Source organism: Corylus avellana, chromosome ca3 (assembly GCF_901000735.1).
Source record: "Corylus avellana chromosome ca3, CavTom2PMs-1.0".
Lineage (NCBI taxonomy): Eukaryota > Viridiplantae > Streptophyta > Magnoliopsida > Fagales > Betulaceae > Corylus > Corylus avellana.
Window position 1 is genome coordinate 33438737 of NC_081543.1, and position 13722 is coordinate 33452458.

Sequence of the window (13722 nt, forward strand, 5' to 3'; positions counted from 1 at the left end):
TTTTTTAAGTTTTAGGTTTTTTTAGAAGTTTTAGTGTTTTTTGTTTTTATTTTACTAAAGTTAGTTTCGTCCGTGGAGGAATATTGACAATTTTTTATAATTTGTAAGGGATATTGTCACAATTAAAAGTATGTGAAAACATTCTCAATGAAGGGTATGGACTTCCCCAAAAAATTTATAAAGAAATATAAGAAAAGCTATTATAAAGTGCATTTAAATAATAAAAAAATAAAAAATAATTTAGATCCTTAAAAGAAGAAGAAAAAAAAAACAAAACACATATTCTAACAACACAATCGCAGGACTGGATTAGATTGCTATACTCAGAATTTCCTATGGAATTTGCACGTGGTCTTATATATTTAATGGTGAAAAATAAGAAACGACGAGAAAATTACATGAATGAGAATAATGAGATAAACAAGATTACGTACGGCTTTCTTCATCTGGTTAAAACGAATAACTTTCTAAGCAACCAAACAGAAAGAAAAAGAAGCAAAAATCGCTGTAATGAAACGAAGGTGCGTACGTACCGAGAATGATGAGGGAATCGGGAGCGGCACCGAGAATGGGGAGTAACAGACCGCCGACGATTCCAGGGCCTAGAATCTCCAACAGCAGCTCACTCCCGTCCGACAAGTAGGTCGCAGCGAGGAACATGAAGTAGCCGTAGACCAGGATGAGGAAAAGGTTGCCGAGCGCGGAGGTGGTGCACGGCAAGAACCCGTACGCCTGGTCGCAGCAGGAATCCGCCGCAGAGAGGCGGTTGAGGGCCAGGTAGGGTGAGGCGTGGACCTGCAGGACCCCACCATCGGAGACTACATCGTAAGATGAGTGACGGCGGGTGATGAAACGGCCATTGGTGGGCCCACAGAGGATGAGGAGGAGGAAGAAGATGTTTAAGTGGTTAGACATGGATGGATAAGGGGATGTGGGATTTTGTGGACTGTGTATATCTAAGAGAGAGAGAGGATCTCTTATAAGCGTCGGAAAATGTGTGTCCCCGTCACCATCTGTACATGTTTTACAATTGCATTTGTGAAAGGGAAATAGTACAGGCCAGCTATGGTGTCAAGTTCAGGACACCGGAATATGACAAAAATTTCCCTTGGAACTGGGTGGAGAAAGATGAAAGATGAGAGATAAAAGAGTACCACGTCCACATATTAAAAGCTTTTCTTTAATACATATTTTGAGTAGACAGTTCATTACATGTCATTTGAAACACACAAATTGCCATGTGTCATCCGTCAACCCTTCTCTTCCAAAGCCTAAAATTCCTTCTCTCAAGAGTCAGACGACACACACCGGAACAATTCCTTCACCGGAGGACGGAATCTTCTACGTACAGATCCGGCAACTCACATGACAAATGGAGCATTCTGGTTTTATACACTCTGTGTTACTCTGCAACAACTTGACCTAAGCCCTGCTCCAAATATACGCAATTCTTCTTCATAAGCTTCTGCCATGATTAATTGCACGAGTAATGTCCAACCAGTAGACGCTTCTTTTCCCTTGCCTTTCTTCTGAGCATACTGTTCCCATGAAAACCCAGTCCAGCCTTGATTGCCAACCACATTTTTGCATGTTTTTATAAGTACATAAATATTTATATTGTTAGTGAGTGCATTGTGAGTATCGAATTTCAAGTTGAAAAGGTATAAAGAAAAATAGTTGGCTCATTGTGTTTTAGCCTTGATGATGGAGTTAATATATTTAAGTGGGCTCAAACTCATTAACTTAGGTCAATGTAGTTACAAAGTCATGGTTAACTTCTTAGGAGAAGTGACTGCACACGTTTGGTTTGAAATTGCGTTAAAGCGAGAGGGAATCAGGTCAATGTGCATGAAAGAGAAATGAGAGATTGTTGTGAGTGCACTTGTGAGGAGTTTAGTGGAGTTCAGTCCTACATTGAAAAAGTATATATATATATATATATATATATATATTAAAAAAAAAAGTACATAAATATGTATATGGGCTAAATCCATTAATTTATGGGCTAAAATGGTGTACAAATATGTATATTAATGTATTCTTGGTAAAACAATTCCAACTATAATCTTTGCAGTTAGCTAAACTTTTGCTTCCCAAATTAAAACTTTCTGAATTGAAGTACCTATGCAAATCTTAAGTTTGAGATCCACCTGCAACATTTCCACCAAACCCTTTCCACTCATCAGCAGTATAACTCCGATTTGTGCTCAATTTTTCAGATAATGTATGAGGGGAGATAAGAGGGAGATGAACGTCTAAGGAGAGGGACTCTTGAACTCTTTTGTGTGTTGGAGAGAGAAGTTAGAAGTAAAAGAGTTTGTTTGGGATTACATTAAGGAGTTTAAAATATAATTTTAGTTAATAAAAAAATATGCCCAACAAAAAGATGGTCCCTTGGGTAAAAAATTCAAGGGAAAAGTCTACATACCCTTCAAACTGCTACCCAATTGACAATGTCCCTCTAAAATTTTGAATTGTAACAATGTCCATCTTAAACTAACAAAATTTTGACAATGCCCTCTCAAAGCAAGCAAAAAGACAAAAATTATCTAAATTTTATTTCAATAAGACAAAAATGCTCCAGTATATTCAAAAACGAAATTTTTTAAAATTAAATTTTCACGCCCAAAAACCTTTTTTTTTTTTTTTTCTTAAAGTTACTTTCATTACTATGGAACATTATCAAATTTTTAGTAGTATGAGGAAAACATTGTTGCAATTGAAAGTTTAAGAGAAATATTTTTAATTAAGTAGTAGTTTAAAAATACATGCGCTTCTAAGCTCAAGTGCAAGTACACGCGAGGGTATTATAGTGAGATTGAGTGCAAGTGTGTGCTCGATCCTTGTATTTCTGAGCTCGAGCGCACCCGCCAGGTGGTGCGATCAAACGCACGTCTACGCTCGATCCTTGTGTTTAGAGCTCGATCACATGGTGGCGCGATCGAGCGCACGGGTAGGCGGTCAATCCTAATGCCTTAAAATTCATTTCTAATGCATCAAAATTCGTTTTTGGATTAAAAACTAAAACCTAAGAGTGGAAGGTTAGCCCTTTAGAGATACGGTCAGCCTAACTTTAGTGCTAATGCCTCAAATCCCTATATAGTACACCTTCCGACTTCTTGCTTTTGGTGACCGATTCCCAATACCTATATAGTGTACCTTCCCTATACCTGTATAGTGTAGCATATCCTATATAGTGTAGCATATCCATATAGTGTAGCATATCCATATAGTTTAACTTCTCGCTTTTGGTGACCAATTCCCTATATAGTGTAGATTCTTGCTTTTGCTGACCATGTTCTACAATTGCAAAACCATTAACGAAGTTTTTGAACTACACATTTCACACTCACACACCATACATTTGACTAAAAGTCCACGAAGATTCGCTGAATAGCTTGAATTTAGACCCTTATTGCATGGAACTATGGTCACGGGTCGATTCCCTTTTATTGTGTAACTTATGTATGATCTACATAAGTTTACAAATTCAATGGTTGATTGTAATAGAATATCGGCCATATATGAAAAACGTATTGACCCTTAACATTTCTCTTTATTGAATATCATTTTTTCAGTAGTACATACAAAATTATAAATTTAAATAATTTAATTTGGAAATAAAAGTTATATAATTTTAAAACTCATTCGTCTTTTATGCTTATTCATCTTCAGATTTATTTTTTAATTCTTACTAACACAATTCCCGCTATTTTATTTTACAGACAAATCCCGCAAATCCATTTCCCTCCAATTCATAGCTCTCCGTCTGTCTCTCTTCCATGGCCAGCTACGAACCCCCTTGTTCTCTCTCGGATTCAATCTGTGTCTCAATTCGGAGCCCCAAGTACCTTCGGAGGATTACTGGATCCAAACGCCAGCTTCTTGCTTTCGCTGACCGTGTTCTACAATTGAATCATTCAAAACCATTAATATATATATAATAATAATAAAATACATAATATACTTAAGCGGACCTAAATCCATTAATTTAATAAGTTTATGGGCTAGAATGATGTTCAAATATGTATATTAATGCATTCTTGGTAAAACAATTCCAACTATAATCTTTGCAGTTAACTGAACTTTTGCTTCCCGAATTAAAACTTTCTAAACTGATGTACCTATGAAAATCTTAAGCTTGAGATCCACCTGCAACATTTCCACCAAACCCTTTTCACTCATCAGCAATATAACTCCGATTTGTGCTCAATTTTTCAGATCATGTATGAGGGGATGGAGATAAGGAAATATTAATTAAGATTGTTTATTGATATCCTGAAATTATTAATACAAATAAAAGAAAAAAAAAAAAAGTAAGTCATTTTAAAAGAAAAGGAAAAGAAGACAGCTGTTTTTATCATTTATAAGGTGGTTTCTAGTTTATTGATGGACCGCTCAAGTATTCAGAGGAGTACTGGCCGGTCATAGCTGTCGTACGTGGGTGCAACTACCTTTTAATTGCATTTGATTTCAGCCAAGATATATCCCATGCACGTATATCACAATGGTCGAGTACTTGCTGGTTTTCTATTGCTATATATATTTCACATATATTTGGGACATGATTTGGTCACTGCCCCAGATCAGATATTGAAGCCGATAAGATCATATTTGAAATTGCGTTGAAAAATAAAGCTAGGCAAAAGAAATTATTAATTGTTTTTTTTTTTTCAATTTTTTAGCTTTTTTCTAAAATGTGTTTTGATCATTTTTTCTTTTTCTAAAAAAAATAGTCAAAGAATCATCGTTGGAGTTTTTTACCAAACAGATCAATTTTTTATTTGATATAACTTTTAGGTATTAAAAATAATTTTTAAGCTCTCTCATAAATTAAAAAGAGGCAATTGAAACACATGACAATTTATTAGGCTCTATCGGAGGAATTCCTCCGAGTTGGACTTGGAGGAAATTCTTGCCTCGTTGTGCTTTGTCAAGTGGGATGGGATGGTTTGTGCGAAAGATCGGTTGCCAAGGTTTGTGTAATATATCATCCACTATACCGCCATGGGCAAGGCTTAGGTGCGGTAGTTCAAAACTACCGCACCATGCTGTAGTCCAAAACTGCACCGTTTGGTGCAGTTTTGGGCAATAAACAAATAGTTCTTTTAAAGAAAAAGAAAAAGAAAAAGAAAAATATTTAAAAACTAAAAGTATTAAAAAAATAGAAGAGACAAAAAAAAAAAAAAATGAAAGGGATGGAGCCACCCCTTGGCCAAAATGAAAAATATTTTTAATTATTAGTTTTTTATAATTTTTAATTCTTAAATAATTGTTTGTTATATTTTAAAAAAAAAACCTATTTTTTCCCAGCCCAAAACTGCACCGTTTGGTTCAATTTTGAATTTTTTCTTCTCAAAACTGCACCAAACGGTGCAGTTTTGGACTACTGCATGGTGCGGTAGTTTTGCACTACTGCACCTAAGCCTTGCCCATAGGCCATTGACGTCAAAAATCAAGCTTTTTGCACAACTCCAAATGAATGTTTCTTGGTTTCCCAATGGACTTTATAGGAGTGCTATCATCAACTCCACTTAAACGTGGGGTCGACGGTGTCGTTTGTGATTGGATCTCGGCTATTTGTCAGCTGCAATGGTTCATTAATAGTAGGCGTGTGGTGGTTCGTTATCACACAAATATACGATATTTATTTAAAAGTATTCAAATTGGCTCCTGCATGTAATTGGTTTTAGAGTTTTAAGGGAAATCTATGAACTCAGAAATTTTAACTTTTTTTCATTGAGTGTTGTAATGATCAATACTCAAATACCAGAACATGTTTGGAAAATTTGCCACCAAGAAAAATAAACAAAAAAAGGACAACAATACCAGGCCATGAAAGCAATAATTGTACAACTACAAAAATTGCCCATACTAGGCTCCTCAAAACAGTCAAAATATTAGTCTCATACACATATGTATCATACGATGAACAACAACAACCGAGTAAAATAAATAACTGTGAATCCTCCTGCAGGAAATGTAATACCCACAACTCAAACTTTGAAGGCATCCGTGAATCTATGACCATCCTAAAACGTAATCAAGGACATAAACCAGCGCCAGGGAGAATGGATAAAGTAGGATAGCTACAATGGATGTCCAGAGAGGGTAAACAGTGCGGAAGCTGCCCAAGGCACCCATCACAATGCAGACAATTAGAATAACCAGCACTTCAGCGGTGAAATCCCATGTCAAATCCCTTAAGTAAACTAGGGCTAAGAAGACTGAGAGGCAGAGGACGTTATTCATCGTTGCTGCCCCATATAGCTGCAGCAAGAATTTAACGAGTTATAGCGCTACGGTAGTTGGCATTGAGCTCGAATACGTTTTTTTTGATAAGTAATCAAACATTGAGACAGAGTACTACCAAACTGTTATCAATGAGATGCATTTTTTGATGGATTGATTCTAACTGTTATCAAATAATATACATATTATGACAATCTTTTCCTTTTAACAGCCAGTAAAGAAAGATGAACATGCTTTCCGATTGTAGTCAACTAACATAACAATGCAATCAATGCAAAATTATGGTTAAAATCCAGGTGTTTGTTGTCCCTTGACTTCCAAGGATTGGTGGGAACTGGAAACATATTGGACAAAAATATTCTTCATTTCAAATGAAATTGATAGTATCCAATTTATGGTCAAAATTTAAAGTTTGTGCATATAACCATATGCGTGATTCCACATTATTTAAGTTTTTTAAAAGATATGCCAACATTGACTTCAGAAAATATGGAGTAAGCACTAAATGTATATAGGGAGAGTGGGAATAAGAAACAAACCTCAGAAAATGTTAATGAGGCAGTTTTCCGCTTATCACGGCTAGCAAATATAATTGCTGTGACAGCTTCACTAGAGTTCGTAGCCACAGGCAGCGCGATAAACGAGATGAAGAAAGTAGGAATACCACTGGCATCAGAAAAGTTATCAACAGCATCTACCAGGGGATCGGCAAATGCCGCAGCAATGAGAGTTCCCAGAACCAATAACAGCACTGCTTTGATGGAGATCCACTTGGAACCCTCAACACCCTCGACAACTTCATCACTTTGAACCCCCACATCCAACAAATCTTCCTCTCTTTTTATTTCCTGTATATGAATTTTTCAAAGAAATCAAGCATCATGTTAATATGTGTGTGTGTATAAGAAACAGCTCAACTTACGTGGTGAGCATCATTGAAAAAATGCATTGTGTGAGGACCAGGATCACCAGAGGCAGGCCGCCTCCACTTCAACTTCCTTAGCCATCTTTTAATGCCCTGGACAAACTCATCCTTATCAATGCCGTCATTATGGGACGTATCAAAATCTTTCATTAATTTATCTACAGCATCCTCTTTATCCAGGTCAATCTCTTCAAACTCAATCCCAACAATCAACGCTCTCAATTCAGGTCTTGAAATATTTCCGTCCTTATTTGTGTCAATTGCAGAAAACAGCCTGTCATGAGAGATCCAACAAAAATTCAGCAAATACAGAAAAAAGTAAACGATTTATTAATTCTGTTACTTAGTGAACTAACTTGTCAATAACGTCTTCGTCAGGTTCACCATCATCCTTGAGCAGCCTTCCAAGTGCACGTTGTCTAAGATTCTTTAGAAGTCCAACTATAACATGCTTGTGCTTCACATAAGAAAATTTTCTCCTCTGGATCCAAGGCTGAAGGACCTGCACAACGTTTTCCATTTTCTCTATCAGAAAGTAAAACATAAATATGGAAAGAATTTCAGATATTCAAACCACAATAGCAAATCTAATCTTACTAGAGATTTAGAGTATTCCTTTTGAGGTGGGTTAGAGGTTATGTTCAATAGGCTCTCTTTCAAACTTCCTTAGCAGAAAAATAGGAAAATGAAATATCTTCGACTCCCATGTGAATTGGCCCATGGTGCTAAGGAGGGAGTTAGGCTGCTGGTTTATCAAGTATTCAAACCATCTTGGGTGTTCAAGTACTCCTTTTCAAGCATGTTTGGGTTTATGCTTAATGGATCTCATCCTCTGCTCTATCTCTTCAAATTTACTTGACCAAAAACAAAAAGCCGAATTAAGAAGCCACATCAGACTTTGTATAACTATGGGATGTCAACCTTCAGCATCTAAAATTCATAGTCATGAACCCGCACCAAGCATTGATTGGGTCGCGGGTGTGTGGGGGTACTCGCATCACTAGTACAACTTTGGGTCAACCAGTTGAACTGCTAAAATTGTCTTTTAAAAATATGAAATACAACTAATTTTAAATTATTAACATTGCAAGTGTTTCTCCACAGAAAAAGGTAGCTCAATGGTTTAGCATTGTAAAGCCTCTTAAGAGGCCTGAGTTCAAGTCCCTCCACCTAAAAACGTATAATTTATTCAAATCAGTGGCCCAACTGTGCCAATATATCTTGAAACAATTAAGTAACTCAACAAGAAAGGAAGATAGCTCAATGGTTGAGAATGTCCTGATGCCTCTGGAATCCCATGTTTTGATTCATGCCAACCCCCGTCATTTGATCTTTCATGTTACTGGTCAACCAAGTTGTTGATCTCATCAATAAAACCACTGGTTTTACAATTCGAGCATGGACCAAGTTCACTTGATTATCAGGTCCATAACACAAACCAGAAGTGGGACCATTCATTCAAACCAGCAAAAGTACATGTTTAACAAGAATGTCTAGCATTCAGTAGAACCTACCATCCAAATTTCCAGATAAAGTACAGAAAAATGATTATTCAATTTTACCAATAGGAGAATGAAAATTGAGATAAAAACAGAGAATCAAACTGCAAAGAAAATATAATAATACCACACACACTTACCTGATAAATGCAATAAGAAACCAATAGTAGAAGAGAGACAATAAGCCCAATCAAGATTGCTAAGCGCCTCCCTGAAGTTGAACTGAGAGCTTGTGGTATTTGAACGACTAAAAATGGGATTATAGATATGATCATAATCCTTGCACCGTAGCAAGTCCAGATATCAGTACTAACACCAGATTCTGTAAAAGTGAAGATTTTATTGGGTCATGAATCCATGTAAAGTATTCAATCACACAGTTATTGACCATTTCACCATACAAGGCAGATAAGCAAATGATTCAGAGGTCTAGGATAATAACCCACCCCTAACTCTCCAAAAAATCAGAATGCAATAAATTTCAGTCAATGGCATTGTTTATGCATCTCTTCTGCACGTAAAGAACTTTTGAGTAAAAATCATAATAGTCTAAGATAGACAAAACTACAGTAATTCCTACATACACTTGCCTTAGGTCTCATTAAAAAATGTGCTATTACTGATTTCACATTTCATTTTAAACAAGTTTGTTATGTTTAACCCGAGCTTTGTCTTGCAGTTGCAAGTTTTGTTTCAATGTTTAACTAAGTAGTTTCTCCATTGGTCCCTCCATTGCTATGGCCGATGGTTACCCAACGTATTGATGTTGAGAGAGAGAGAGTCCTTGTGCTTTGGATTGTTTATCCACCATTTCTACCCAATTATGATATTTTGTATGCCATCAATTGAAAAAAAAAAAAAAAAGCACCGGAGATGTCTGGCCTCCCTATTCTCACCCTCCTAACCGAATAAAGAGAAATGCATGCACACATATAAAAGAAATAAACACCTTGTTGCTAATGCTTAAAAGTACTAAAAAAAAAATCAAGGGTTACAGAGCCAGCTCTTTGATTTTCATAGGTTACTAAAAGGAAAAAGAAAATCTGAAGGACACACCAGTTAAGCTATAGCCTTTTGTATCTTTCAAGTCTTCAGCCTTTGAATGAGTAACGTCAAGGTCACACTTGCCAACTATAACACATGATCCCCATATGACTGTAAGAAGCATAACAGTTGACCCAGCTAGCAAGCCCATTCCTACAGAGACTTGACTTTGAGCAGTTGCTGTACTTCCAGATAGACCGGATACTATACAAGACAAGAGAACTTATTAGAAACATTAAAAATCAACCAAGTGTGTGAACTGCAATGGCTGTAATAGCTAAACTGCAGTCATCAGAGAGAGACAGAGACAGGGAATTTAGTCAAAATTTAAACATAAGAAGTGGACAGTTTAAGAACTTCTTGATTAAAAAAGAAACACATTGAAAAGGTTTCAAAACAACAGACAAGATAAGAACACTTAATAAGTTACAATGACTAATAAATACTGCCAAATTATCAAAATTTAGAGGAGTTAAGAAAACTTCCTAATGCTACCTAAATTCAGTAGCAAAGGACTGAATTACACCCTTAATTCCGTAGGAAAATTCCATTTTTAAACCTAATCTTGTTTAAACATTTCAAATTTTTGTCAATGGGACCAGGAACCAAAAAAAAAGCAAAATATCTTCCTTTCGAATTATTTTTTTTCATCTAAAATTTCTTTTCATCTACAGCAGAGTTCCTAAAATCTTATCTATTATTTTTTAAATTAAATAGTTCAGATTTTGTTACCTCCATATTTATCGTTTTTAAAATGCAATGAATTAAATTTAAAAAAAAAAAAAGAAAAAAAGAAAAAGAAAAAAAAAGAGAGTGATAGAAGAAGTAGTAATTAAAGATCTTCTTATAGTGACAAAAGAGGCGTAATCTTTTGTATTTAAACAAAACTGATTTCAATTCCTGCACTATATTCACTGACCTACTCCAACTAACTCTTTTATTCTTTTTCTTTTTTCAACAAGTATGGTACCGGTACCAACTGACCCATTAGATCATTTTTAGTGACCCTTTTAAAGTTAGCTATTAAAAACAAAAAACATTTTAGACAGGACTATTTAACCAGCTACCTACTTTCTTTTAAATTTAACTTTTGTTAGACCGACTCTCCAAATATCAAGGTTAGACAAGAGTCTCTTACTATTCATCCAAAAAAATTTAACTCGTATTCTTACTTTTTAAGTCACATTAATCACTTTTTACTACTATTTAAATAAAAAAATCACCACATAACAATTTTTTTTTTTTTCACTTTTTCATACCTAACATTCTTATTTTTTTTTCTCGCATCAGTCAATTTTTGCTATTGTTCCTGTCCACTAAATAGTAATGGTCCATTGCCAACGACCCCAAGAGCAAAAAAATAAAAAAATATTAATTTTTTAAGCTTATATATTCATTTTTCTTATCTCTCATCAATTAAGAACAAAAATAAATAAATAAAAATATATTTACCTAAAGTATAAAATGACACACAGAGTTTAATGTTTGGTTCTTTCAAAATTGGGCCTCCAAATTAAAATTTTTTTAAAAAAAAAAAAAGAAAAAAAAGTGAGTTTTCTTTTTAAATTTAAATTTTATTTGAAGAGCCCAGACTCCAGTGCTTTAAAAACCTACCAAAAGCCAGGGGCGGAAAGGCTTCGGGCCTTGGGGGACCCTGAGGTGGTCCAAATAAAAATAAAATAAAATAAATTATAAAAATTATAAAAATCTCTAGATCCGCCCCTGCAGATACCAACGGAAATATAAACCCATAGAAATAAATGAGTAGCGTGATTCAGGAACCGTTAGATTCGTACTTAAAAGCATTATAACTTTATAAGTAATATTTTATATATACATATATATACACACACTAATATGAAAGAAAGGGAAAGGAGACACAGAAATCTTCGATTTACTCGATAAACAGAACCTCCAGCCAACCTCTTTCAGACAAAAAGAAAAAGAAAAAGAAAAGGAAACCAAACATCAAAGTGATATCCATTTGAGTTAAACAAGATTACGACTTTCTTCATTTTGGTTAAAACACACTTTCTCAGCAACCAAACAGACCAAAGAAGAAAAAAAAAAAATCCAAATCACACTATTGCAAAATCTTTTCTTTTTTTTTTTTTTTTTTTTCTCAAAAGCTTAATTTAAGAGCTGAAAGATTCAATATTAGCCCCCTAATCATTTAATTAATATTTTAACAAAATTTACTGCATCTAAATAAAAGTGCTTACCGAGAATGAGCATGGCATCGGGAAGGGCACCCAGGATGGGAAGGAACAGACCGCCAATGATTCCAGGGCCTAGAATCTCCAACAAGAGCTCGCTCCCATTGGACAAGTAGGTCGCAGCGAGGAACATGAGGTAGCCGTAGGCCAGGATGAGGAAGAGGTTGCCGATCACAGTGGTCGTGCACGGCAAGAACCCGTAGGTCTCGTCGCACGACGAATCCGCCGCGGAGAGGCGGTTGAGAGCCAGGTAGGGCCAGCCGCGGACCGGCCGGGTGCCACCATCGGAGACCAGATCAGAGGATGACTGAAGGCGCGTGGTGAAGCGGCCATTGGAGGGGCCACAGAGGATAAGGATGAAGATGAGGAAGAAGATCAGGGTCAAGCGGTTAGACATGGATAAGGGGATGGGGGATTTTGGGGACTGTGCTTAGCTGTACATCTGAGAGAGGCTCTCTTTTGGATTGTGTGCAATTGCTTTACTATATATATATATATACAGAGATTGGTGACGAGTAGTTATAGTGGCAGACACCGTATGATAAACGTCGGAACCGTGTGTCCGTAACGCCGTGTCTTGAGAGGACGATGAAATCAAGCTGCTTAGTGATGATGAAAATTGAAAGTTTTATAGTTGAAATGGTGATATTCGTTTTTCCCACTTTGGCCCTGTGGTTTGTCATGAATTACAGGAGTTTTTTTTTTTTTTTTGTTCAAAATAAAATATTTTTGGTAACCTAAAAAAAAAAAATTGGTATAACTATTATTTTCAGTCGGGAAATGTTAAGAGTCCGGTTGGGATTGCGTTTGAGATGCCTAAAAATATTTTTAACACTCAAAAAGTTGGTTTGAAGAAAAAAGTACTCATTTGGTAAAAAAAAATTAAAAGCACTTTTAAAAGTTTAAAAAGCCTAAAAATAGTCAAAATGCACTTTTAGTTGCCTAAAAGCTATTTTTAACTTAAAAACTCTATTTTTCAAACGCAATCTCAAACAAGGTCTTAGAGCATGTTTGTGATTACGTTTGAGAAATAGAGTTTTTAAGTTAAAAAGAGCTTTTTGGCAAAAGCTTCATTTTTAAGCTTTTGTCAAAAGTGTTTTTTTTTACTATTTTTAGACTTTTTGAACCCTTAAAAACGATTTTAATTTTTTTACCAAACGAGTACTTTTTTCTTCAAATTGACTTTTTGAGTACTAAAAGTACTTTTAGGCCTCTCAAACAAGTCCTAAGTATTCTTTTGGTTTAAGGTGGCATTATTTTTTAAAAAAGTAAAAAATAAACTAGTATAATTTCTCTTATCCAATTTTTAAAAAATAATATTCACTTAAGATTAGAAAAACACAAAAATAACACCTATAATTTTCTTTTTCAGTAACACTAAATATCAAAAAATTACGTTAAAAAAATAATTTATAAATCATGCATCCCTATTGACAAGTTGGCGATGTCATAATTTTTGGGGTTTTGAAAGGGCAATTTGCTTGGGTTGGGGTGTTTTGGCATGAGCATTCAATATTTCCATGTCAAAGGCACTACTTTTTGACGTACACGTACTGAACTCAAAAGACAGTGACTACCCTTAACACCATTAGATGGACAAAAATTAGCTCTATTTTTTCAGAAATAGATATTATTTATTTTTGAAATTAACGTGTTAATATTAACTTTATACACATCATTAACATTAAACACACAAATTTTAAATTTTAACCATGAAATAAATATTTTTCAATTCATTTAAAATATATTTAAACAAATATATCTTATGAGAAAAAATTCATTTATT

At 35.1% G+C, this 13722-nt stretch overlaps 2 protein-coding genes across 2 annotated transcripts; both read right to left on the minus strand.

Annotated features, from left to right (window-relative positions):
- Positions 1–422: 422 nt before the first annotated feature.
- On the minus strand, positions 423–1031 carry LOC132173276 (sodium/calcium exchanger NCL-like). The gene has a single exon (XM_059584726.1). The coding sequence runs from the start codon at positions 913–915 to the stop codon at positions 451–453; it is 465 nt and encodes a 154-aa protein (XP_059440709.1). The 5' UTR covers positions 916–1031; the 3' UTR covers positions 423–450.
- A 4776-nt stretch (positions 1032–5807) lies between these two features.
- LOC132173831 (sodium/calcium exchanger NCL-like) lies at positions 5808–12529 on the minus strand. The gene is made up of 7 exons (XM_059585455.1): positions 11943–12529; positions 9733–9924; positions 8817–8998; positions 7534–7679; positions 7175–7451; positions 6792–7100; positions 5808–6270 (listed from the first exon to the last, which is right to left on the minus strand). The coding sequence occupies exons 1-7, from the start codon at positions 12331–12333 to the stop codon at positions 6022–6024; spliced, it is 1746 nt and encodes a 581-aa protein (XP_059441438.1). The 5' UTR covers positions 12334–12529; the 3' UTR covers positions 5808–6021.
- Between the last annotated feature and the right edge of the window lie 1193 nt (positions 12530–13722).